The sequence below is a fragment of the Delphinus delphis genome, chromosome 4 (genome assembly GCF_949987515.2).
Source record: "Delphinus delphis chromosome 4, mDelDel1.2, whole genome shotgun sequence".
NCBI lineage: Eukaryota > Metazoa > Chordata > Mammalia > Artiodactyla > Delphinidae > Delphinus > Delphinus delphis.
In genome coordinates this window covers 118,929,247-118,957,178 of record NC_082686.1, presented here as the reverse complement: position 1 = coordinate 118,957,178, position 27,932 = coordinate 118,929,247, and the positions used below count along the sequence as shown (strand labels likewise).

The 27,932-nt window shown below is 39.3% G+C and overlaps 1 protein-coding gene across 3 annotated transcripts in view; it reads left to right on the top strand.

Moving 5' to 3' along the window:
* The window catches only part of GK5 (glycerol kinase 5), a 75,813-nt gene that overhangs the window by 21,433 nt on the left and 26,448 nt on the right, over positions 1 to 27,932 (top strand). For all 3 annotated transcript variants that reach the window (XR_011246450.1, XM_060011362.1, XM_060011363.1), the window contains exons 4-10: positions 11,333 to 11,426; positions 15,916 to 16,047; positions 23,749 to 23,824; positions 24,394 to 24,455; positions 24,925 to 24,998; positions 25,203 to 25,263; positions 26,672 to 26,798. Coding sequence is in view for 2 of the 3 variants with exons in the window: in XM_060011362.1 (XP_059867345.1) it covers positions 11,333 to 11,426; positions 15,916 to 16,047; positions 23,749 to 23,824; positions 24,394 to 24,455; positions 24,925 to 24,998; positions 25,203 to 25,263; positions 26,672 to 26,798 (626 nt within the window). In the remaining variant the exon portion in view is untranslated. The remainder of the gene's footprint in view (positions 1 to 11,332; positions 11,427 to 15,915; positions 16,048 to 23,748; positions 23,825 to 24,393; positions 24,456 to 24,924; positions 24,999 to 25,202; positions 25,264 to 26,671; positions 26,799 to 27,932) is intronic.

The following is a 27,932-nucleotide window of genomic DNA, read 5'->3' as shown; positions in this document are numbered from 1 at the left end:
TTAGCTTTTGCTTGTCTCTAAAGCTTTTGACTTCTCCGTCAAATCTGAATGAGATCTTTGCCAGGTAGAGTAATCTTGGTTGTAGGTTCTTCCCTTTCATCACTTTAAATATATTGTGCCACTACCTTATGGCTTGTAGAGTTTCTGCTGAGAAATCAGCTGTTAACCTTATGGGAGTTCCCTTGTATATTGTCATTTTTCCCTTGTTGCTTTTAATAATTTTCTTTGTCTTTAATTTTTGTCAATTTGATTACTCTGTGTCTTGGTTTGTTTCTCCTTGGGTTTATCCTGCCTGGGACTCTCTGCGCTTTCTGGACTTGGGTGGCTGTTTCCTTTCCCATGTTAGGAAAGTTTTCGACTATAATCTCTTCATATATTTTCTTGGGTCCTTTCTCTCTCTCTTCTCCTTCTGGGGCCCCTATAATGGGAACGTTGGTGCATTTAATATTGTCCCAGAGGTCTCTTAGGCTGTCTTCATTTCTTTTCATTCTTTTTTCTTTATTCTGTTCCATGGCAGTGAATTCCACCATTCTGTCTTCCAGGTCACTTATCTGTTCTTCTACCCCAGTTATTCTGCTATTGATTCCTTCTAGTGTATTTTTCATTTGAGTTATTGTATTGTTCATCTCTGTTTGTTCTTTAATTCTTCTAGGTCTTTGTTAAACATTTTTTGCATCTTCTCGACCTTTACCTCCATTCTTTTTCCAAGGTCCTGGATCATCTTCACTATCATTATTCTGAATTCTTTTTCTGGAATGTTGCCTATCTCCACTTCATTTAGTTGTTTTTCTGGGGTTTTATCTTGTTCTGGTACATAGTCCTCTGCCTTTTCATTTGTCTGCCTTTCTGTGAATGTCGTTTTCGTTCCACAGGCTGCAGAATTGTAGTCTGGTGAAAAAGGCTATCTAAGAGCCTTGTGCAAGCTTCCTGATGGGAGGGACTATTGGTGGGTAGAGCTGGGTGTTGCTCTGGTGGGCAGAGCTCAGTAAAACTTTAATCTTCTGTCTGATGATGGATGGGGCTGAGTTCCCTCGCTGTTGGTTGTTTGGCCTGAGGTGACCCAGCACTGGAGCCTACAGGCTCTTTGGAGGGGCTCATGGCGGACTCCAGGAGGGCTCACGCCAAGGAGTACTTCCCAGAACTTCTGCTGCCAGTGTCCTTGTCCCCGCGGTGAGCCACAGCCACACCCCGCCTCTGCAGGAGACCCTCTACCACCAGCAGATAGGTCTGGTTCAGTCTCCCTTGGGGTCACTGCTCTTTCCCCTGGGTCCCGCTGGGCACACTACTTTGGGTGTGCCCTCCAAGAGTGGAGTCTCTGTTTCCCCCAGTCCTGTCAAAGTCCTGCAATCAAATCCCGCTAGCCTTCAAAGTCTGATTCTCTGGGAATTCCTCCTCCCATTGCCGGACCACCAGGTTGGGAAGCCTGACGTGGGGCTCAGAACCTTTACTCCGGTGGGTGAACTTCTGTGGTATAAGTGTTCTCCGGTTTGTGAGTCACCCACCCAGCGGTTATGGGATTTGATTTTATGGGGATTGCGCCCCTTGTACCATTTCATTGTGGCCTCTCCTTTTTCTTTGGATGTGGGGTATCTTTTTTAGTGAGTTCCAGTGTCTTCCTTTCGATGATTGTTCAGCAGTTAGTTGTGATTCTGGTGCTCTCACAAGAGGGAGTGAGCACATGTCCTACTCTGCCATCTTCTGCCTATTCACCGAAACTCTTTTTTTTTTTTTAACTCTTTTCAGTCCTTGAGTTTTCTTCTTTTTTTTCAACATATTTGATCAGTGGTTGTGTTTAGCTTGTTTTCTAAAACAACTGTAAATGATAACTCCTCCATTTTGGTTGTTTTAAATTCACTTTGTTCTAAAAAAAAAATCTTGAGTTGTTTTCTTTCTTCTGACACTGTGTCTCTCAGGGAGGCTTCTGCCAACTAACCTCAGATCAGGGTGCGTGCCAATTAGTAGTATAAGCCATGAGTCCCTGCACCGGGATACACTTGGTAACTGTTTGAGGGCTCATCGCAAGCAAGGCATTGTGCTAGTTGCTGATTTGAATATAAAGATGCATCAGAACAACAGCCCTCCAGGAATTTACAGTCTCATAATGCAAGTATCTAAATTAGTCTGCATTCACTCAGCACCAAATCTATCTTTTATTGTGGCACCTGCTACTTGTGTTAATGGTTCTTAGCAATTATTTATGACACAAAATAGATTCAGAGCCAAGAATGGTACACTGTGTTAGAGAGGTTTAAGACAGTTCATTTACAATACTGCATTCTTGTTTTCCCTCTCTTTTTCCTTTTACTGTTGATAGAGCTAAAACAAACGTAAGTCACCACAAGTGAATGTTAAAACATGGGCTATTACTTGAGATCAGCATTATATATCATCTTCTATCCTGTTGAGTTAATGATGCCACATTCACTTTGTGATCTTCTCCCCTCTTTGTTCTTCAGCTATACCAGCCTTTAACACATCATGCCCCATCCTGCCTTAGCACCTTTGGACATATAATACATTTTGTTGGGAATGTTCACCCTCCTTGTTTTTTCCTACTTATCCTTTGGAGCTCAGTTCTGTTGTCACTTTTCAAAGAAGCCTTTCCTGACCTCCCAGACACAGTAGAGTCTCCCCATTAAGACACCCATGGTACCCTTCATGGACTTGTTCCTTTTGTAAGTAAGCAACTGAGTAATTGATTATTTGTTTGACTTCCCTGGTAGAAAATATATTCATAAGGGCAACGATGCCATGTCTCTGTTCACAGCTGTATCCCCAGCTTCTGGCAGAAATTGCTGTATAAATATTTGATGAACCAGTGAAAAAATCAGATTTAAGTGTGTAAGTATATGCTGTTGTAGAATGGCTCCAAAGAATCATATATCAATAGATTTCATTTCTGACAAACCCAGTCTGATAGTTCTCATTAGCAGAGCAGCGTTTATTCATTTATCAATCAAATACCTCTTTTGTATCTGGGCTAGGTGGTGAGAATCTGAAAATGAATTCACTGTTCCCTCAGGAGGCTCACAGTCTAGTGTTAGATACAGACGTGTACATAGTGAGGGTGCAGCTGACAGACGTCTGCTCTGCAGGACTGCTTTATACCTTAATGAGGGAGCTGGAGGGGGTGACTGAATAGCCTAGAAGTGGGAGTTAGGGAACGTTTCACAGAGCCAAGTCTCGAAGGATGAGTAGGAGTTCCCTTAGTGGAGAGAGCAAACCACTGGCAGAGGCGGGAGATGCAAGAGCATGGTGCGTCTGAAGCATCTAAAGGACTCTGGAAGGAGTTCCCTGGCGGCCCAGTGGTTAAGACTCCGTGCTTTCACTGCTGAGGACGCGGTCCAGCCTCTTGTTGGGAAACTAAGATCCTGCAAGCCGTGCAGTGCAGCCAAAGAAACTAAAAATAAACAAGATAAAGGGCTCTGGAATTCAAGCAGTGACATCGGGAAGGCACCACACCCAAGTGTTCTCACTCCTTCCTGACTCTAACCTCATCTCTGACCAACCCTCCTGCTCTGCTCTGTGCTGCAACCGCCCCTCGGCCTGCTTCTTGAATGCTCTCCACTGATTCCTGCCTTCGAGCTTTGTGCCTGCTGCTCCCCCTGCCTGGAGCTCTGTTACCCAAGATCTTCCCTTTCTCATCATTTGGAGCTCACCTCAAAGATCACTTCTTCTAAGGGACCTTCCCTGACCATTTTATTTACCTGTGACTTTACCATTTTATTATCTTCCTGTCACTCATCACTAAAATTTTTCATATCTAAAATCACTTCATGTCTAAAATTTTTATTTACTTGTTTACACATTTTAAAAATTACACCTCTCCCATAGAAGTAAGAAGTTCCATGAGTGTTGGGACTTTCATCTGCCCTATCCTCACAGGGTCCTTCACACCGAGTGCAGTACCTGGCACATAGTAGGCACTCAAGGCTTTGATTGCGATGAACCTGGAGAGGAACGCAGGGACCCAGACCAGAGAAGGCCATTGGTTGTGGTAAAGAGTTTACCCCTTATAAGCAGTGGGAAACTCAAAAGCTGTTAAGTGGGAGAGCAGTGTGACCAAATTTATATTTTAGAAAGAGTATTCTTAAAGCAGCATGGACAGTGGGTTTGAGGGGAATGAGGCTGAAACTGGAAGTCTCTTTGAAAGCTGTTGCTTATTCAGGTCTCTGATCTCATATCAAAAAGACACCTCAGGACTTCCCTGGTGGCACAGTGGTTAAGAATCCACCTGCCAATGCAGGGGACACGGGTTCGAGACCCTGGTCCAGGAAGATCCCACATGCCGTGGAGCAACTAAGCCCATGCACCACAACTACTGAGCCTGCGCTCTAGAGCTTGCGAGCCACAACTACTGAGTCTGCGTGCTGCAACTACTGAAGCCCGCGTGCCTAGAGCCCATGCTCCGCAACAAGAGAAGCCACCACAACGAGGAGCCTGCGCACCACAACGAAGAAAGTCCTCGGAGATCCAGTGGACTTGGCACTTTCACTGCTGAGGGTGAGGGTTCAATCCCTGGTCGGGGAACTAAGATCCTGCAAGCCACTCGGCCAAAAAAAAAAAAAAAAAAAGAAAGCAATACTAAATAAATAAATAACTACATTGATGAACGTAGTGAATGTAATTTTCATGAATGATTGGGAATCTAAATTGCATTTGAATTGTATGTAGTTGAGGTAGTAGGAAGTGATATGGAAACTGAGAGGGCTTAGTTGGGTGGGGAGGTATCGTGGGTCAAAGATGGGGAGATTTAAGCAAGTTTAGAGAAGACAGTTGCAGGAATGTTTGCAAAATGAAGTGATAGAAGAGACAGGAAGGCATGGATAAAGAGAGTACAGGTGGAGGTGCCAGCCTTAGACTTGGAGAGGGAAAGCTTCTCCTCTGACCCAAGAGTGAGATGCACCATCGCTGTAGGTGTAGCTGGAGGAGTAGAGAGTTGAGGAAAGTCATTTCCTGTGTCCTTACTTCCCTTGAGAAACAGGAGGCAAGTGGTGGCCTAGGGCTTGAGAAATCTAGTGAAAAGTTAGATGTGCCATTGGTGGGGAGTGGAGAGGAAACTAATTAGGGACAAGAGAGAGACTTTCATCATTTTAAGTGACTTTGAGAGAGCAGACGAGCTTGTATCTCATAGGTATGGTACCAATTCACAAGGTTATGGGACTTTCCTCCAACTCCTCTCAATGGTTCTGACATTGAAAGTGAACCCAGAAGAAAGTTAGATTAATCCCAGATTAGGTATTGAAAAGGTACATAGTTAACTTGTAAGTCAAGGGGTAGAGAGTGACATCACCAAAATAGTGGAGTGGGAAGCTATAGGGGTTGGTCCCTCCACCAAAGCAATTGTTGATTTGGAGAGATTGGAATAAGCTCTTTCAGAACTCTGGAACCTGATCCGACCTTATAACAGCTAGGGGACTGCTGGATAAAGGTAGAGGCTGCTATCCTTGGGTAAGAGAGGACATGTGCAAACCAGCCACCAGCCTCCATTCTTCAGCCCTACTGCACATGTGGGGAAAGCGGCCCACATTCCAGGAATGAGGGCTGAGAACTTTGTCCTACCAAAATGTGGGCCTATGTACTTTGGTAGATTTTGCAATGCCCTGCAGAACTGGCACAGATGCTTACCTAGGTTCTGGCCCTCTCAGCTGCAGTTGCTTCCTTTGGCAGCGTCTGTTGGAAGATTTAAAGGGCCAGTATCTTTTGGGGGTTCGCGAGGCCACACATTTTAGAAAATGTTCGTCAGATCACTAGCCGATCACAGAGAAAACATAACAGACGTTTCAGAAACTTCAGCGACCACACACCAACAAGGAATACATACTTTGCCAAAGTAGTTTGGAAAAGTCGCAAATTGACAGCCCTCAGCCAGGAAGAAATGACAATCCCTGAGGAGTGGGAAAAGCAGATTTCTAGAGTTATTACACTTATTTTCAAAGGAATAAAACTTGAAAAAATCTCACTCACCTGAGTTAAGTAATTAGTCAACTTAAGGAATGTTTGAATTTATCTGTTAAAAACTGAAATTATACATTAAGGTATAATACTACACATTACAAAAACTGTATAAAACCATACAGTTCAGGATTCATGCCTTTCCTTAAAACCTTTTCAACTCCCTTAATTACTCGGTCTTTCCTGTAAACGGCACCTCCCAGTATTCAACCTCACAAGTTATTAAAGCAAGGTGCATTTTTATACCTTAATCTAACAAAAAGAAAAATCAATGTGTGTGAGATTATGACAGATTTGTTTCACTCATGCATTACTCTCATATTCTATAATATATTCAAGTTTGCTTTCATCTAAAATTAATGTCTCCAAATACTTATTAAGGAAACCTGTAGTTCCAAACACTGCCCATGCACCGTCTGGAAGGGGCAGCCTAGCTGAGAAGGCATCTAACTGTGTGGCATTAAAAGTGTTAAAACAGTCAATATGCAATATTGATTATAAGAGCAAATATTGCAGGTTTCATCACATTTGAGGAGCTGGAAAATTGTCTTACTCTTTGACTTAGTAATCTCACACTTAGGAGCGAAGGAGATTTGGGGGAAATAACTCAACAGCAGTGCCTCAAAACGTAACCTTTGGAAATAGGGTCATTGCAGATGTAATTATTTAAATTAGGATGAGATCATAATGCAGGATGAGGTGGACTCCTCATCAAATATGACTGGTTTCCTCATATGAAGACTGCCATGTGAAGACAGACACAGGGAGAACACCATGTGAAGAAGGAAAGATTGCTGCAAACTACCAGATCCTCCCAGGCAAGGGAGGATCCCCTTACAGGTTCCAGAGGGAGGACGGCCCTGCTAACACCATGATTTTGGACTTCTGGCCTCCAGAACCGTGAGACAATACATTGCTATTGTTTTAGTCACCCAATTTGTGACCTTTGTTATGGCAATCCAAGGAAACTAATACGGTGGTCACTTGGTTTTATACCAGGGAGCCATGACCAGACAATAGGGAAAGAACAGTCTCTTCAACAAATAATGCTGAGAAAACTGGACATCCACTTGCAAAAGGAAGAAGTTAGACTCTTACCATATACCACATACAAAAATTAACTTAAAAAAATGGATAAAACACTAACTTTAAAACAGAAAACTATAAAACTCTTAGAAGAAAACAGAGGAAATCTTCATTACTGTGGATTTAGCGATGACTTTTTTTAAAATTTATTTTATTTTTGGCTGCGTCGGGTCTTCATTGCTGCCCCGTGGGCTTTCTCTAGTTGCGGCGAGCGGGGGCTACTCTTCGTTGCAGTGTATGGGCTTCTCATTGCTGTGGCTTCTCATTGTGGAGCATGGGCTCTAGGAGCACAGGCTTCAGTAGTTGTGGCTCACGGGCTCAAAGAGTGCAGGCTCAGTAGTTGTGGCTTGCTGGCTTCAGAGCGCAGGCTCAATAGTTGTGGCTCATGGGCCCAGCTGCTCAGCGGCATGTGGCATCCTCCCAGACCAGGGCTTGAACCTGCGTCTCCCACATTGGCAGGCAGATTCCCAACCACTGCGCCACCAGGGAAGCCCCAGCAATGACTTCTTAAATGATATCAAAAATACAGCTAACAGGGACTTCCCTGGCAGTCCAGTGGTTGAGATTTTGCAGGTTCGATCCCTGGTCAGGGAACTAAGATTCCGCATGCTGCACGGCCAAAATAAGATTTTTTTAAAAAAAAAGAAAAAGTGCAGCTAACAAATGAAAAAAATAGGTAAGTTGAATTTTATCAAAATTAAAAACTTTTGTGCATCAAAGAATACTATCAAGATATTTTCTTCTATTTATGATGAGTAATTTTTCTTTAATTTTCTTAACTATTGGAACTGTCCAAAGTAGAAACTGAGAAGAGCCCTAAATTTAGTACAGAATAATAAGAAATAAAGTCATGCTGAAATTATTTTGACATAACGAATAATTTGCATTTTAAAAATGTCTGAGGGCTTCCCTGGTGGCGCAGTGGTAGAGAGTCCGCCTGCCAATGCAGGGGACACGGGTTCGTGCCCCGGTCCGGGAGGATCCCGCATGCCATGGAGCGGCTGGGCCCGTGAGCCATGGCCGCTGAGCCTGCGCGTCCGGAGCCTGTGCTCCGCAACAGGAGAGGCCACGACAGTGAGAGGCCCGTGTACCGCAAAAAAAAAAAAAAAAAAGTCTGAAAAATTTTATAGCCATTGATATCTTAAATCTACAGTTAGATGTCTGAAAACTGACTGAAGCATGTAATATGGAAGGTATGTGTCTTGGTATGTTTGGTTTGTAATTTAAGATGGAGGACTAAAACAATAGGAGAGGAACTTCCCTGTGGCACAGTGGTTAAGAATCCACCTACCAGTGCAGGGGACACAGGTTCGAGACCCAGTTCGGGAAGATCCCACATGCTGCGGAGAAGCTAAGCCAGTGCGCCACAACTGCTGAGCCTGCGCTCTGGAGCCTGCAAGCCACAACTACTGAGCCCATGTGCCTAAAGCCCGTGCTCCACAACAAGAGAAGCCACCGCAGTGAGAAGCCCGCGCACCGCAACGAAGAGTAGACCCTGCTTGTTGCAACTAGAGAAAGCCTGCGCACAGCAACGAAGACCCAACGCAGCCAAAAATAATTAAATAATAATAATAAATAAATAAATAAATTTATTAAAAAATAACAATAGGAGAATCACTTCTCTGATTTGCAGTAACGATAATCGTGATCGTTTGGATCACTAAAGGAAAAAGACGTACCATATTCATGATGTATGTGAATGCTGTGATCCCATTAATAAAGGTGAAAAACAGAAAGAAAAAAAAGGACACTTTAAAGTAAGTGAAAACTCATAAAATGGGAGAAAATATTTGCAAATCATATATTTGATAAAGAATTAATATCCAGAGAATATAAATAACTCTGACAGCTCAGCAACATCACCAAAGCCTAAACCTAATTCATAAATGGACAAAGGGTTTAAATAATATTCAAGTGGTCAACTAGCACATGAAAAGGTGCTCAATATCATTAGTCATTGGGGAAATGCAAATCAAAACCACAATGAGATACCACTTCACATCTCCCAGGATGGCTATAATTTTTTAAATGTAAACTAACAAGTGTTGGTGAGGATATGGAAAAATTGGAACTCTTACATACTGGTTGCTGGAATGTCAAATGGTGCAGCTGCTGTGGAAAACCATTTGGCAGTTCCTCAGAAACTAAACCTAGGGGACTTCCCTGGTGGCGCAGTGGTTGAGAGTCCGCCTGCCAATGCAGGGGACACGGGTTTGAACCCTGGTCCGGGAAGATCCTACATGCCGCGGAGCAACTAAGCCCATGCGCCACAACTGCTGAGCCCACATGCTGCAACTACTGAAGCCCATGAGCCTAGAGCCCGTGCTCCGCAACAAGAGAAGACACTGCAATGAGAAGCCCTCGCACCACAGCAAAGCGTAGACCCTGCTCTCCACAACTAGAGAAAGCCCACGTGCAGCAATGAAGACCCAACGCAGCCAAAAATAAATATATAAATAAGAAACTAAACACAGAATTATCATATGACCAAGCAATTCTAATCCTAGGTATATACCCAAAAGAATTGAAAACAGGGACTCAGATATTTGTACAGCAGTGTTTGTAGCAGCATTATTTACAGTAGGAAGAAGGTGGAAACAGCCCAAGTGTTTGGAAATAGTGCTGATGGTTACACAACATTAATGCCACTGTACTGTGTACTTAAAAATGGTTGAAATGGTAAATTTTATGTTATGTATATTTTACCACAATTTAAAAAAGAGAGAGTCGAGGGATAGACAGTGTGTGAAGGCAAGTTATTAAAAGTAATAGACCATGTAAGTAAGCCTAGTAGGAAAGTAAGCCTAGGAGGGGTCGGTAAGAAGGAAAGGGAATGTTTGAGGGATTAAAGGATGCAGTAAGTCTGAAGGGAAGGTATTTAGGGAGTAAGATTGAGAGAACTGAAATAATAGCAAGAAGTATTGACTGATATATTAGAATGTTAGGATTTCTTTTTCTTTTTGGTTAATTTGCCTTATTTATTTATTAGCAAATTGGGATTGCAATATATGTAAAGTTTTTATCCTGATTTTTTTCCCTTTAATATTATACTGTGGGCATTTCCCCGTCATTAACCTATTGTTGTATAGCAAAGGTGTATAGCAAAGTGATAGAATTTCGTGGTAGAATGTTTCCAGGTGATGAGTTGAGGATGTGACCATGGGTGAGGACTGCTTAAAAAGAGTGGGAAATGACAGTCTTGGGAATTGAACGTGGTCAGTCACATAGGAGGAGGCCTGGAGGGAGCACAGAAGGCCAGCCTGAGCTGGATGTTGAAGCTGAGTGGATGGCAGTGGTTGATTTGTAGGAGCCTCAGAGGAAAAACGTTTATTTCAACTCTATTTCTTAGTGCTGTGCTTTTATTGTAGTATTGACCCAGAGTTTGTTGAATTTCTTTTTCTTGGACAAATTTTGGGAAGCCTGGGAAGGTCGCCAGTCAGGGGCTGAACCAGTCCTAAAGTTGAGAGGTTTAAAACAGGCTCAGGGGTTTCCCTGGCGGTGCAGTGGTTAAAAATCAACCTGCCAATGCAGGAGACACAGCTTTGAGCCCTGGTCCGGGAAGATCCCACATGCCACGGAGCAACTAAGCCCATGCGCCACAACTACTGAGCCTGTGCTCTAGACCCCGCGAGCCACAACTACTGAGCCCGCATCCCACAACTACTGAAGCCCACATGCCACAACTATTGAAGCCCACGCACCTAGAGCCCGTGCTCTGCAAAAAGAGAAGCCATCACAATAAGAAGCCCGTGCACCGCAACGAAGAATAGCCCCCGCTTGCTGCAACTAGAGAAAGCCCATGTGTAGCAACAAAGACCCAACGCAGCCAAAAATAAATAAACTTATAAAGAAAAAAAAAACAGGCTCAGGCTACATTTTAGCTGTTCTGTAGGTACAGAAGTTTTTATCTGATTGTGTATATTAAGATAAGTAAAATGAAAAGAGAAAATATTGGCTTCTTTGTCTTGCTTTTAAAATTGTATGAGCAAGTCTTTGAAGGCTTTTCATCAGTTTTGTTTTTGGAAGTGTATACATTGTAATGCTTCAAAAAGAAGATTTTTTGGATAGAATCTGATCTAAAATTTTATACTGTACATCACATAATTGTTACAAAGTGTGTTCAATTTATCAAATCAAAGAGAAGAAGGCATTCAGAAAGCCCCAATTAATTAAATCATATGTTGAAATTACAGTTTGGCTTCTAATTTTGTTTTCTCTTGTGACAGATCTTTTATATAATATAGTCTCTGATTTATATTGAGTCTCAAAATACTGTTTCCATTTTTCTTAGGAAAACGGGAAAGCATTTCCACAACTTCATTAGTTGGCAAGACCTAAGAGCTATTGAACTTGTAAAATCTTGGAATAGTTCTCTTTTAATGAAGGTAATATTTTTCTTATGTTCGGTGATTTGGTTGTTGCTGTTTTTTCCTGTAAATGTCCTTTAGCCGTAGGCAGAATTGTACCATTGACTGATGATGTCTTAGGACATTAAGCAGAAAATACACACTTGCACACTCCCCACCCCAGTGAAATTTAATAGTAGTCACCCAAGAGCGTGCTGGTGGACCGAAGTCCTTAACAGCTGCACATCAGGAACTGATGAGGAGGTTTGGGGTGGACCAGAGGTTCACAAGTTAGTGAGAATTCATTTCCATTCCTGGAGAAATTGAAAAAATACGGACTATGTCCAGAAAAGGTACAGACTATGTCCAGGTTTTATCATCTTTTGCTATAAAAATGGTTAATGGATGTTGAGATAGATAACTGGCTGACTGCCACAAGCTTTCACCATGATGCCTGGCAAATGATGATGCTGATGACTACAGTGACAGCCGTAGTAGCATCTCACTCTGAAGTGTGAGACTACCGAGTTAAAGAGCGAGACAATTTTCCAGCTCCTCAAATATGTTGAAACCTGCAATATTTGGTCTTACAATCAATATTGCATATTGATTGTTTTAATGCTTCTAATGCCGCACAGTTAAATGCCTTCTCAGTTAGGCTGCCCCTACCAGGTGGTGCATGGGGAGTGTCTGCAGCATCAGTTTTCCTTGATAAGTGTTCGGAGACATTAATTTTATATGAAAACAAACTTGAATACATTATAGAATATGACAGCAATGCACGAGTGAAACAAATCTGCCATAGGCCCACCCACAATGATTTTTTTTGTTAGTTTAATATATAAAAATGCACCTTGCTTTAATAACTTGTGAGGCTGAATACTGAGAGGTGCTGTTCATGGGAAAGATAGAGTAAGAGAGTTGAAAGTGGTTTTAAGGAAATATTGTGAACTTTGAATGATATAATTTAAAATTATACTATTTATAATGTGCAGTGTTATACTTTAATATATAATTTTAGTTTTTAATAGGTCAAGTCATTAGATGTTCCTTAAGTTAGTCAGTGAGGTGTTTAATAAAACTTTTATTCCTTTTAAAATAAATTGTGAAAACATTTATTTCTGTAGTATAAGCCCCAGATCTCAAATCGTGATGAAAAACTGACATCAAGCACAAAACTGAGCATTTAAAGCACTTGTCTACTTGATATTGAACAGGTATATGATATAAGTTTTGGCCTCTCTTAGCAGAGAAATGCACGCAAACAGACTCATGGAGTTTAGCACACAAAATTGCAGAGCTGGTCCTGCCAGTGAAGGAACCCTACCCTATAATCATCCTTTTCCAGATGCTTATGGTCTGTTGACTCAGGTTCTTGGAAATGTTTAGGGAGGATGTGCCAAAGCGGGCACCAAGGTCATGCGTTTAGCCAAGGCTACCCACAGGCAAAGTGGTGAAGTAATTGGGGCGTGGTGGCAATCTCCTGGCACCACAGTTTCCTCCAGTCACGCCAGGCACCCATGCTTCCTCTCACTGTTCCGATTCTTGCCTGTTGGTTGCTAAGGCTTCTCTTTGCTTTCAGCATAAAAGTCCCAACTCCTTACCAGAGTTTGACCCTGTCTCCAGCTCTGACCCCTTCCCAGACCCCTCTCTCCCTGAAGTTGCTAAGGATTAGGCTCCAGCTTTGTCAGCCCTCAAGCCCTTTCTTACCTGAAGGCCCTCGTATCTGCAAGGGGCTCTCTCTGCCACCATGGCTGGATCCTTCTCATCCTTCAGGGCCCAGCCTCACCACCACCTCCTCTGTGGGAGCCCTTCTCTGCCATCCTATTCATAGTAGCACTCCTCACCCCCCCAATCCGATCTCTATTACTGTCCTTTATTTCTTTCACAGCACTCATCAAATTTCAGAGACTCTGAGATGTACATTTCTTAATTGAAGTTTTAATTGAGGTCATTGCAGATTCACATGCAGTTGTAAGAAATAATAGAGATCCCTTACAGGCTTTGCAGTTTCTCCCAGGGGTAACATTTTACAAAACTATAGCATAATGTTACAACCAGGATATTGACATTAATATAATCCATAGATCTTATTCAGATTTCCCCAGTTTTACTTGTACTCAGTTCCATCTGTAGGTATGTGTATGTGTTTTAGTTTCTGTACAGTTTTTTCCATATGTTCACGTATCTGTCACCGCACGGATGATGAACAGACGCGGAACTGTTCCATCACTACAAGGATCCCTCCCTCATGTTGCTTTTCATAACCACATCCACTGCTCTCCTGTGTACCTCCCCACCCTCTCCCATCCCTAGCTCCTTGCAACCACTAATCTGTCCTCCATTACACATTTTTCTCATTTCAAAAATGTTATATATGTGGAATCATGCAGCATAAAACATGTTTTTGATTTGCTTTTTTCACTTAGTATGATTCTCTGGAGAATGCAGGTTGTTACATGTATCAATAGCTTGTTTCCTCTGTATTACTGAGTTGTATTCAGTGGTACAGATGTACCACCTGTTGAGGGACATCTGTGCTAATTCCAGTTTGGGGCTATGACAAATAAAGCTGTTATGAACATTTGTTTATGGAATTTTATGTGAACATAAGTTTTCATTTCTCTGAGATAAATACCCCAAGAGGATGATTGCTAGGTTATAGGGTAACTGCATGTTTTATTTTGTAAGAAACTGCCATACTTTTTCCCCAAGTGGCTGTACCATTTGCATTCCCACCAGCAATGTATGAGTTATAAGACATACATTTTTTTTTTCCAATTTTGAAAAGGATGATTTTTAACTAGGATACATTTTTTAATCATCAGGGGTTTTTTGGTCATTTTAACCATAATTTATATCTTACAATTATGTCATAATTTAACTAGCAGGATTTTTTACTTTTTTGCTAGTACATTAAATAGTGGTTCATCTTACAACCAGTGTCTTCTTAGATTATCTCATTTATTGATTTGATTACGTATTTGTCTGTCTCTTCCCACTAGAATGTAAATTTCAAGAAGGCAGGGATTCTGCCTCTTGTTCACTCTGTTTTCTCAGGACCTAGCACACTTCTTGGTACATGGAAGGTACTCAATAAATATTTGTTAAATATATGAACAAAAGTGTTCCTCGTTCATATGTTGACTAAAAGTGCAGGTATTAGAACTCTTAGTACTTTTTGTGTGCCCCTGCCAAAGTATCTGCATTTTAACAGAAGATCCCTGAAGGATCCTAAATCTAGGTTTTTATACGGAAAAGTATAAAAGTATAAAAGTATAAAAGAAGTATAAAAGAAGTTCTTCTTATGGAAGAAGAACTCATTTCAGTTCGAAATGTTTCTTAACATATAACACATCAGAAGAAGGATTCTGGGTGTTCACCTTAAATACTTTAAAAAAGTCTTATATTTAATAAGTAATGTAAAATATAAGGAAGTGCAGAAGGTTTGAGTACTGAACAGGGTGAAAAGGACGGTACAGACTTTCAGGTATAACGATGAATAAGGTCTGGGGATCTAATGCATAATATGGTGACTAGTTCATAATACTGTATCGTATAACTGAAATTTGCTAAGGGAGTAGAGCATAAATGTTTTCACCAAAAAGAAAAAAAGGTGAAAAAAATTAAAATGAGCCTCATTGTTCAAAAAAAAAAAAAGACAAAACTGAAATGTAGAGAGAACTGAGTCTACACATTTCTTGATTGATGCATTATGCTAAAAATGAAAGAAAAATAAATTTATTTCTATTTTAAATAAATAAACCAAAATCTTTCCATTTATTTTGGGGAGGGGTGGGAATAATAGGAAAAAAATGCATAAAGTAGGTAAGTTCTCTATAAATGAATGTTTTGTCCAACATCAGTTTCAGAAGTTGAATTGTCCATCTGCGTCCTTCTAGTTAGGTAGCAGGATAAGGGTTCATTTTGTTGTGGTTTTTTTGGGTTTCTTTAGTATGTCTTACAAACCTTAAAACTCAATGCTAGTTTTCTGTATAAGGCTTTTTTTTTTCAGCTAAAGGTTTTGCATACGAAAAAGTAAATTGAAAACTGTATGTTTCATCTTCAATCATTAGATAAATATAAATAGTATTAAATAAAATCTCTTATCCCAAATTTTAAGCACTTAATGTGTAGGGGGAGCTTCCCTTCTGAGTTAATACTAACTTGATTAAAAATATATTTCTAATAGAAAAATAGCCTTCTCCCTTGACTCTCTACCTTTACTTCCATAGTTAAAAATAGGTAAAGAGGTAGAAAATAGTTATTTTTAAAAGACTTTTATAAGTACTTGAGCCTCTAGTGTTTGCTAAAGAAGTTCATAGTAGATGTGTCACATTTCATAATTTAGAATGCAAATTGTCCTCTTAGGGTGCTTTGCTCGATCTCCTTAAGTGCTGAGAACACTTTATAAGTAGTTAAATAAATTGTTTGCTATTGGGTTTGTTTGCATGTGTATGAAACTTAATATAGAAACATCAAACACCATTAAATGCATTTTCCTAAAATATCTTTTTTTTTAAAATAGCTCATACACAGCTCCTGCCGAGTGCTGCACTTTTTCACTAGAAGTAAACGATTTTTAGCAGCCAGTTTGTTCACTTTCACAACCCAACATGTTTCTTTGAGATTGGCCTGGATTTTGCAGAACCTGGCTGAGGTAAGGAAAGAGTGTGTGTGTGTGTGTGTGTGTGTGTGTGTGTGCGCGTGCGCGCACGCGTGTGTGTGTGTGTGTGTGTGTGTGTCTAGATTACAGGGATGAAAAAACTGCAAGGAATAAAGATAATAATTTGCTTATTTGAGGGAAAATTAAGTGTCCACCACATTGGGGTGGAAGACAAGGAATCCTTACTCAGTTTGTTTTTTTAAAACCTTTTTATTGTGAGTCATGGCACATATAGAAAAGTGAACAAAACAAAAATGTACCACTCAGTGATATTTTGTGGAGCAAATATCTGTGTAACACTACTCGAATCAAGAACTAGAACACTGTGGCACTATGTATTACATTTTCTTTCCACTTTTACAATTTACATGTTTATTCCTCAACACTACACTCTAGCTTTCTTTGCCTGAATATTTTTGAAATTTGTAAATGGAATCATACAGTGCTTATTCTTTTGTGTCTGACTCCTTTTGCTTAACATATTTGTGAAATATGACCAAATTTTATGTAAATTAATTTCCTTATATTTTCATTGCTATTTAGTGTTCAGTATATGATTTTACATAGTTTATCCATTTATCCATTTTGTTCATGTACATTTGAGTTATTTCCAAATGTACATTTTGGGCCATTATGAATAATGCTATGTAAATGCATTTCTGCTGTATCTATACATGGGAATGGAATTTTTAGGGCATGAATGTGTATATATATTTTCACCTTTCGTGGATAATATCAAACATTTTCCCACAGTTTTTGACAATTTACACACCCCTCATCAGCGAAGGAGGGAATTTATAATTTCATTTACCATCATAATTGATATTATCAGTCTTTTTTTTTTTTTTTTTTTTTGCGGTACGCGGGCCTTCACTGTTGTGGCCTCTCCCGTTGCGGAGCACAGGGTCCGGACGCGCAGGCTCAGCGGCCATGGCTCACGGGCCCAGACGCTCCGCGGCATGTGGGATCTTCCCGGACCGGGGCACGAACCCGTGTCCCCTGCATCGGCAGGCGGACTCTCAACCACTGCACCACCAGGGAAGTCCTATAAGTCTTTTTAATTTTAGTCATTTTGGTGGGTAGGTAGTGATATTTCATTGTGGTTTTAGACTGGATAAAAAAGCAAAATCAAACTATATGCTGCCTTATGGGAGACATACTTTAGATTCAAACATACAAATCAGTTAAAAGTAAATGGATGGAATCTATGCAACGGAAACAGACTCACAGACATAGAGAAGACAGGCTTGTGGTTGCCAAGGGGAAGGGGGAGTGGGGAGGGAAGGATTGAGTGGTTGGGATTAGCACATGCAAACTATTATGTATAGGATGGATAAGCAACAAGGTCCTACTGTATGGTGCAGGGAACTATATTCAATATCCTGTAATAAACCATAATGGAAAAGAATATGAAAGAGAATGTATGTATATGTATATAGAATCACGTGGCTGTAAGGCAGAAATTAACACAACATTGTAAATCAACTATACTTCAATAAAATATTTTTTTAAAAAGCAAATGAGTGGAAAAGATTTCCATGCAAACAGCAACCACAAGCTAAGTGACTAATGTCAGACGAAACAAACTTTAAAAACAAACAAAAAAAATGTTGCTAGAGAAAGTAAGGGCATTTTATAAGAAGAAGTCCATTCATCAGAAATATATAACAATTGGGACTTCCCTGGCATTCCAGTGGTTAAGACTCCACACTTCCACTGCAGGGGGCACAGATTCCATCCCTGGTCAGGGAAGATCCAGCATGCTGAGCTGCGCAACCAAAAAGTATATATACGACAGTAATGCACATAATAACAGTGCTCCGAAATACAGGAAGCAAAAACTGACAGAACTGAAGGTGTAAATAAACAGTTCACCAGTGGTAGTTAGAACAACTAGAGAGAAGATCGACAAGGAAATAGAAAACTTGAACAGCATAAACCAACTAGACCTAATAGACATTTATGGAAAACTAATAACAGCAGAATATACATCCTTCTTAAGTGCACATGGAACCTGCTCCAGGATAGAACATATGCCCCACCATAATACAAGTCTCAATAAATTTAAAAGGACTGAAATTATACAAAGTATTCCTATGACTACAAAGGAATGAAATTAGAAGTAAGTAGCAGAAAGAAATTTGGGAAGTTCAAAAATATGTGGAAATTAAACAAAGCACTTTAAAATAATCAATGGGTAAAAGAAGAAGTGTCAAGAGAAATTAGAAAAATTTTGAGATGAATGAAAATGAAAACACAGTATACTAAGATATGATGTAGCAAGAGTAGTCTTTACAGGGAATTTTAGAACAAGACTATATTACATAGAGAGACTACATGAAAACAAATCTAATATTCTCTCTTAAGACACTGGAAAAAGGTGAGCAAACTAAACCCAAAGCAGGCAGAAGGAAAGTAATATAAAGGCTAGAGTGAAAATTGATGAAACAGAGAATCGAAAAACAGTTGAAAAAATCAACAAAACCAAAAGTTGGTTTGAAAAGATTAGCTAGACTGACAACGAGAAAAAAAAAAGAGAGAAAGATCCAAATAACTGAAATTATGAATGAAAGAGGGAACATTAATTCCAACTTCACAGAAGTACAAAGCTCTATTAAGCAATACTATGAACAAGTGTATGCCAAATTAGATAACTTAGATAAAATGGAAAACTTCCCAGAAATGCACAGACTACCCAAACTGACTCAAGAAGACACATACAAGCGGAATAAATCTTTTGTCCTTTAAAAAAATTAGTACATGTTAATTTTAGAGGAGTTTTAGGTTTACAGAAACATTGAGCAGAAATTACAGAGTTCCCATATTCCCCCCAACACGGTTTTCCTGTTATTAACATCTTGCATTAATATGCTACATTTGTTGCAATTGATGAATCAGCAGTAACACATTATTATAAAATATTATTAATGTAATGTATCTATGATTACAGTGTCATACAAAATAGTTTCATTGACTAAAAATCCCCTGCACTTCATTTATTCATCCCTCTCCTCTTACCCCTGAAATCCTGGCAACCACCGATTTTTTTTTTTAACTGTCTTTATATAGTTTTGCCTTTTCCAGAATGTTGTATAGTTGGAATCATACAGAATGTAGCCTTTTCAGACTGGCTTCTTTCACTTAACAATATGCATTAAAGGTTTCTCCATGTCTTTTTGTGGTTTGATAGCTTATTTCTTTTTACCACTAATTAGTATTTCATTGTGTAGATGTATCACAGTGTGTTTATCCAGTCAGCTATTGAAGGATATCTTATTGCTTCCAGTTTTTGGCAATTATGAATAAAGCTGCTGTCAACATTTGTGTGGAGGTTTTTGTATGAACAAATTTTCACCTCGTTTGGGTAAATACCTAGGTATGTGATTGCTGGATCATATGGTAAGACTATGTTTAGCTTTGTAAGAAACTGCTAAATTGTCTTCCAAAGTGGTTGTACCATTTTGCATTTCTACCAACAGTGAATGGGAGTTGCTTCACATCCTTGCTAACATTTGATGTCAGTTTTGGATTTTAGCCATTCTGATAGGTGTGACATAGTATCTCATTGGTTTAATTTGCAATTCCCTAATACAGGGGTCCCTAACCACTGGTACTGGTCGGCGGTCTGTTAGGAACGGGGTTGCACAGCAGGAGGTGAGTGGTGGGCAAGCGAGCGAAGCCTCATCTGCTGCTCCCCATCGCTCGCATGACCGCCTGAATCCCCCCAGCCGCCGTCCATGGAAAAATTGTCTTCCATGAAACCGGTGTCTGGTGCCAGAAAGGTTGGGGACCCGCTGCTCTAATAGCATATGATGTAGAAATGTGACTCTTCTCTCATTTCTTTTCCTTTGCATTGACAAGGACCTCCAGGATATATTGACGAGAAGGGATGACTACAAACATCCTTTTCTCATTCCTGATCTTGGAACAAAAGCTTTCAACATTTCACATTTAGTATAAATTTCTTTAGCTATCCTTTATCAAATTAAGGAAATTCTCTACTTTTCCTAGTTTGCCAAGACATTTTGTTATGACTGGATGTTGACTTTATCAAACACATTTTCTGTGCTTATTATCTAGATGTGACAACCTGCTTGGCGTTTGTAGGGCATCTTAAATTCATTGTTTGATGTCTGTTGTTGATTTGAAAAATTTCTCAGCCATTATCTTCAAATATAAATTTCTGCTGCATTCTGCTTATCTTCTTTCCTTCTGAAAATCTGATTACATGTATGTTAGACCTTTTGACTAAATCCTTTTTGTCTCTCACTCTGTCTTACATATTTTCTATTCTTTGGTCTCTATGGACTTTATTCAGGATATTTTCTTCTAACCTTTCTTCCAAATCTCTTATCTCTTTGTTTCTAATGTGCTATTATGAAAACCCGTCCATTAAGTTCTTAATTTTTTTAGTTCTAGAATTTCACTTGTTTTCCGCACATAATTAGCATCGTATTTTAAAAGTCCATGGCTATTAATTCCAGTATCTATAGCTCCTATGGACTGTCTCTTTCTCCTCCCCCCACCCCCTGCAATGTTCTCTTGTTTCCTTGTATGCCTGGTTACTTAATTGGTTTTTTAAAAAATTTTAAGCCACTTTATTGAGGTATGATTATTGGCATACAAATAGCTATGCATATTTAATGCATACAACTTGATGAGTTTGGTGAACCTGGCTACTTGTTTGTATGTATGTGTGTGTATATATATACATATATATGTGTGTGTGTGTGTGTGTGTATGTGTGTGTATATATATATGAACTAGACATTGTATTTGTGAGCTTGTGTGTAGAAATTACGAGAGCCTTAACATATGTTGCTCTGGATAGGATCTATGTATGCTTCTTCCATTCTTCTATGCACCAGCATTATCTCAATTCAATTTAATGATTGAGATGGTTCAAAGCTGAGTTGGAGTTCCTATGAGAGCCCATCCTTCTAGTTTACCCTTTCTCCGAGGGTAGAGCCGTTTGGAGTCTTAACCCAATGTGCAGAGGATTGCCCTTGGTCCTCCTACCTTAGGAAGCCCTGATACCTACTCTGTGTCCATCTAGCCTCACAAGGGCCTACTACCTATCAATCAGAGGGCCTGGCTCTCAAATATTTATTTTAATAAATTTATTTATTTTATTTATTTATTTTTGGTTGCATTGGGTCTTTGTTGCTGTGCGTGGGCTTTCTCTGGTTGCAGCGAGCAGGGACTACTCTTCGTTGTAGTGCGCGGGCTTCTCATTGTGGTGGCTTCTTGTTGCGGAGCATGGTCTCTAGGCATGCAGGCTTCAGTAGTTGTGGCACCCAGGCTCAGTAGTTGTGGCGCACGGGCTTAGTTGCTCCGCGGTATGTGGAATCTTCCCGGACCAGGGCTTGAGCCTGTGTCCCCTGAATTGGCAGGCAGATTCTTAACCACTGCGCCACCAGGGAAGCCCTCAAGTATTTTTTGAATGAGTAAATGAACTTACTACCTGGCACACATTATTGCTACTTGCTGAAATACAGATTAACCTTTGTCTAATCTGAAACAAATTTTAGAATCACAATTTCTAAATTTAAGAAGAGTTTGAAATCTAATAATATTACTTTAAGTACTCCATATTTAAGTGGTATAGTACTTGACTCTTCAAAATACTAGTTATAAGTAATCTACAAATGACTTCTTTTTTTGGAACTCATGTCATCTGTCTTCTTTTTTTTTTTTTTTTTTTGCGATACGCGGGCCTCTCACTGTTGTGGCCTCTCCCATTGCGGAGCGCAGGCTCAACGGCCATGGCTCACGGGCCCAGCCGCTCCGCGGCATGTGGGATCTTCCCGGACCGGGGCACGAACCCGCGTCCCCTGCATCTGCAGGCAGACTCTCAACCACTGCGCCACCAGGGAAGCCCATGTCTTCATTTTATTGATCCTTTCTACTGTTAAAATATGATTCATTCTTAAATGTCTCCATTTGCTGTTTTTTTAAATCTCATTTATTTAGCAAGCTTTATTTTTTTAACATCTTTATTGGAATATAATTGCTTTACAGTGTTGTGTTAGTTTCTACTGTATAACACAGTGAATCAACTATATGCATACGTATATCCCCATATCCCCTCCCTCTTGCCTCTCCCTCCCACTCTCCTTATCCCACCCCTCTAGGTGGTCGCAAAGCACTGAGTTGATCTCCCTGTGCCATGCAGCTGCTTCCCACTAGCTGTCTATTTTACATTTGGTAGTATATATATATGTCATATTCCATTGTATATATGTGCCACATCTTCTTTATCCACTCATCTGTCGATGGACACTTAAGTTGCTTCCATGTCCTGGCTATTGTAAATAGAGCTGCAATGAACATTTTGGTACATGACTCTTTTTGAATTATGGTTTTCTCAGGGTATATGCCCAGTAGTGGGATTGCTGAGTCATATGGTAATTCTATTTTTAGTTTTTTAAGGATCCTCGATACTGTTCTCCATAGTGGCTGTATCAATTTACATTCCCACCAACAGTGCAAGAGGGTTCCGTTTTCTCCACACCCTCTCCAGCATTTATTGCTTGTAGATTTTTTGATGATGGCCATTCTGACTGGTGTGAGGTGATACCTCATTGTAGTTTTGATTTGCATTTCTCTAATGATTAGTGATGTTGAGCATCTTTTCATGTGTTTTTTGGCAGTCTGTATATCTTCTTTGGAGAAATGTCTATTTAGGTCTTCTGCCCATTTTTGGATTGGGTTGTTTTTTTGATATTGAGCTGCTTATATATTTTGGCAATTAATCCTTTGTCAGTTGCTTTGTTTGCAAATATTTTCTCCAGTTTTTTTTTTAACATGTGCTATATGAAAGGAACCCTCCTAGTGCTGGGGTTATAAACGCAATCTAGTTCCTGCTCTTAAGGAGCTTAGGGAAGTAATGATGCTATGAGATAATGGCTATATGGAAGTTGCCCGTGTGGTACTGGGTTAGGCACACCCAAGAAATGCTAGTCTTGAAGGACAAATAGGAGTTGAAGAGGTGATCAAGTAGGATTTGTGGAATTGTTTTCCAGTGAGTTAATGATATCTTTACAAGCATGCCAATTTCTCTATTGGCTAGTTTAAAGAGGTTTTGATTCTTTTGTTTCTTTTGGTAGATTTTTTCTGTGACATTCCAGGTAAGTAATATTTTAGACTTTAAAGGCCATGAGGATTCTTTCACAAACAGTCTGCCATCGTAGCATGAAAGTAGCCATAAATAATACATAAATAAATGAGCATGGCTGTGTTCCAGTAAAACTTTATTTAAGGACATGGAAATTTGAGTTTCATATACTTCTCATCTGTCACAAGGTATTCTTTCTGTTCTTTTAACCACTATAAAATTACAAAAATGTTCTTAACTTGAGGTACAGACAACAGGTTGGATTTGACCTATGAGCCATACTGTGCCATCCCATTTTAGACTTTCTATATTTAGACATATTTGTATATCTAAACTGAAAAAGAGATACACTTTGTTTTTTTCATCACAAAAGTAAACATTCTTGGTGTAAAACTAAAGCCTTTCATACCCTATAGTAATTGCTTAGAACCATTGGGGGTAAATTCTAGAAATTATTTCTCTATGTATATATTAATTTTTATAAAAAATGGGATTATATTGTATTTAGTGGTTGGCACTTAGTCATGCACTTAATAATTTAGCCTTTTGAATTGATTTTGTGCTGTTGTGTTTTCAAGGTGCGAAAGGCAATTGAAGAAGAAAATTGCTGCTTTGGGACTATTGATACCTGGTTGTTACATAAGCTCACAAAAGGTAAAGATGATTTGATAGATCTGTATCTCAAGTAAGTGGAATTTGACTGACAGAAATGACTTATCTGAAAAAAGTGGAAGTTTGAAACTTTTTCCCCCATATCCCAGACATACTGTTTCTTTGGTACCGTGGTTACTTCATATTATACTAAAGCTAGATTAATTTCAGATTTATTCTAAGAGGAGGGTGATTTTAAAATTGTGATGAAACCTCAAACATAAGACCGAGGAACAGTCGTAATTTCGAGAGTGGTAAGACTTGAGTTCAATTCCTAATCTACCACTTTGCAACTATACCTATAGTATAGCTATAGGTAATCACGTTGCTTCTCTGAGCCCCTTTCCACATCTTTAAACTGGGAATCATGATATGGAAATGTGCCTGAAAGTGCTTTTGTAAAGTATAAAATTTCAAAAAGGTTTAGTGGGAAATTGCTTTGGAGACTTTGCACTGGAAATACACATTTTGGAATGAATTTGAGGGCAGACAAAAGTTGAGACTATAAACTAGGAATAGGTGTTGATTTATGCTACCTGATCATAAATAAATTGTTTCCAATATAAATTTAGGTTCTGAATTTGCCACAGATTTTTCAAATGCCAGTACAACTGGACTTTTTGACCCATATGAGGTAAAGTTTTTTTCCCTTCTTTTTTCTTTTTGAATTTATTTATTTTATTTATTTTACTTTTGGCTGCATTGGGTCTTCATTGCTGCTCACGGGCTTTCTCTAGTTGTGTCGAGCGGGGGCTACTCTTCGTTGCGGTGTGCGGGCTTCTCATTGCGGTGGCTTCTCTTGTTGTGAAGCCTGGGCTCTAGGCGCGTGGGCTCTAGGCGCACGCGGGCTTCAGGAGTTGTGCACGTGGGCTCAGTAGTTGTGGCTCGCAGGCTCTAGAGCGCAAGCTCAGTAGTTGTGGTGCGTTGGCTTAGATGCTCCTGGCATGTGGGATCTTCCCGGACCAGGGCTCAAACCCGTGTCCCCTGCATTGACAGGTAGATTCTTAACCACTGAGCCACCAGGAAAGCCCCTTCCCTTCTTTTTGAGTCACCAATTTTTCTGTAATTTAGCTTGGATTCTGATGACATGTTTCTGTGCTCAGATGTGTTGGAGTAAGCTCATCACCTCCCTGCTTTCAATCCCGCTCTTTCTGCTGCCTCCCGTGAAGGATACAAGGTAATAATGAAAATCAGACATAGAAACCAGCAAAATTGTCCCTGAATTCACCTGGCCTGTGTGGGGAAAAGCATCTTATTATACGTTTGAGGTGCTTGTATGTTCATTATGTAACTTTTTGGCCTACGCTAAAAACAATTTGCTGAATTTTAGAATTAATATTTCTAGAGCTATAACTTACTTTTTAACCAATTTTATTTGAAGCCACAATTTTGGATCAGTGGATGAAGAGATATTTGGCGTGCCTATACCAGTAGTGGCCTTGGTGAGTAGAAAACTTGAGGGCTTCTCCTTGTATAGTATAAACTAAATGAATGTGTATGAATAGTTAGGATTAGATTTAAGAAACAAAAAAGGTCCTTGCAGAATAAAGTTAAAGTATCTTTTTTCTTTTTAACTTAAAGGGCTCTCAATATAATCAGAAGTGTTCTCCACTTTCTGGAAAAGGGACCCGTGGGCCAGTGTTCTATCATGGAAATATTTTATAACCTTTTCTGACTTCTCTATATATAGTTTTTCAGAAAACTGTGTTAAAGTTTTTTAAAATGTTGTATTTTGAGTAATGTGTGGCTTGTATTTAATACTCTGAGATAAAAAACCGTGATGGGGCCAATGCTTAGTTTATATATGACATAGTATAATGATAAACCGTGATAGGGCAATTAAAGTAAAGAAGAAATATATTTACATTTTATAAAATCCTTCATCAGCATCTACTTAGCTGGTAAAGAATTTGTGGATGAGTGAAAAATTAGCTGTTTCTGATTTTTGAGGTTTCTTTCTTGATTATAGAAACTCAGATCTTGCCTTTAATTTCCTGTAACAGCTTAAACAGGAGGTATAGAGCATCTGTCCCTAGATGGACAGTCACTATGGTAGGTGGAGAAATCAAGTGAGGGGAGGGGAATTAAATTCTCAAGTTACAAATTCCTGGAGAGGATCAGTCTTAGTAGGCTCAGGTTTAGATTAAGGTATGGCTAGAAGACATAGATTAGTGAGAAAGCATTCTTCAGATGAGTTTTGGTCCTTAAAATATTGCTGTATATATATATCTACATGTAGTTACATTAACCAAATGTGATAGGGAAGTCCCTGGTGGTCTAGTGGTTAGGATTTGGCACTTTCACTGTCATGGCCTGGGTTCAATTCCTGGCTGGGGAGCTGAGATCCTGCAAGCCGTGAGATGTGGAAAAAAAAAAAAAGTTATAATTATTTTTAACAAAAATGTATGTTTGGGAAATGTATAGTTTTAACCTACATCTACTTATACACCTATCTCTCTTATTAAAAGAGAAATTTGTGTGGCCAGTTATTTTGACTAATGAATGAAAATGCTTGCAAGTTGCAAATGAACGATCTTAGTTGTTTTTTTCTGGACAAATTTTTTTTTTCTGGGCAAATTTTATTCTGACTTTTATTTCTAAGATTATTCTTATGATACTTAAAAGTGGTAAAGTAGGTAGACTGCTGAAAATTCCTGAGACACGTTAGTTATCCCCATAACGTTAGTCCTAGAGAGACTCCTATCATATAGTTGTTGCTCTCTGTTTCCTTTTTTTAAGGAAAAGGAAATAAAATGGTGAACCATGAGAATACAATAAGTAAGACAGTGGGATACAGTGAAATGGAACACTGCTAAGGGCCCAAGGTCTTATTTTGAATGTTTTTGGCAGGTTGCTGACCAGCAATCAGCCATGTTTGGAGAATGCTGCTTCCAGACAGGAGACGTGAAGTTAACCATGGGAACTGGGACATTTTTGGATATTAATACTGGAAATAACCCTCAACAGAGTGTTGGAGGTAGGTAGTTAGAATATATCCTATTTATTAATAAAATATCCCTTCTTTTTACTTGTTTAACTTTTGTGACACTATTTTCTTATTTTATATTAAGGATATTGTCTAATATTTTTCATTATTCTTCTTAGAGACAGTTAATCCCCATTTCCCTTTTTTCTTAAATTAAAAGCACTAAAAAATGAGAAAGATTTTAGGGAAAAGTTCAGAAAGACTGGGGTATTTTGGTCAGCTTTCCAAATATTTACCTATAATACATGTTATATTTGTTGAAAACATCTTTCTAGGCCTCTAAAATTTGTTTTATGTGTTAGAATTTCTTCTTTTTGCGATACTTTTTGGCGGTGGTACTTCTCAACTAGTGATCCATGCATATTTAGGGTTTTAATGACAATTGCTAAGCATTTGCTCTCTCTAATGGAGGAAATCCTGGAATGCACAAACCAAGAAATTTAGATTGTGTAACTACACCCAGGAGAGCTTGAGGCTCTTAGTCTGAGCTCTGGTCTCCTAACATGGTTACTAAGAGGTGGATTTAAAAATGTTTTTCTTGCCTTTCATCCCCCCTAAAGTTCTTCCTTTTTCCCTAACTGGGAAAATGAAAGCTGGAAAAATGATCATTATAAAAATTAAATTAAATGAAAAAAAAAACAGAAGAATGATTATTGTTTCTATTTAGGAACGTTGATTAGAAACTACAGATAGGGGACTTCCCTGGCAGTCCAGTGGTTAAGATTTTGCCTTCTAATGCAACAAATTCAATAAAGAGTTAAAAAAAATTAGTAACTACAGATAAATGCAATAGCATGGTTAGTTGTCTGACAAACCAATCTCATAATAACCTTTAATTTCTCAATTAAAATATTGTTTCTGTGTTTCTAGAGACACAGATATGCTTGTAGCTACTAAAAGCTAATATTTATTGTTCTTTTTCTATGCCAGGCACTGCCCTAAGTCCTTTTTCAGTTTATTTTCACAGAAGCTCTCCGAGGTAGACCACTTTACAGTCGAGGAAACTGAGACTAAGAAACAAGAAACTTGTAAGACCACAGCTAGAAAATGAGAGAGGGCTGGGATTTGAACTCAGGCAGTCTGACTCCACAGGCATGTTGCTAGTTTTTGAGATAATCAAATTGT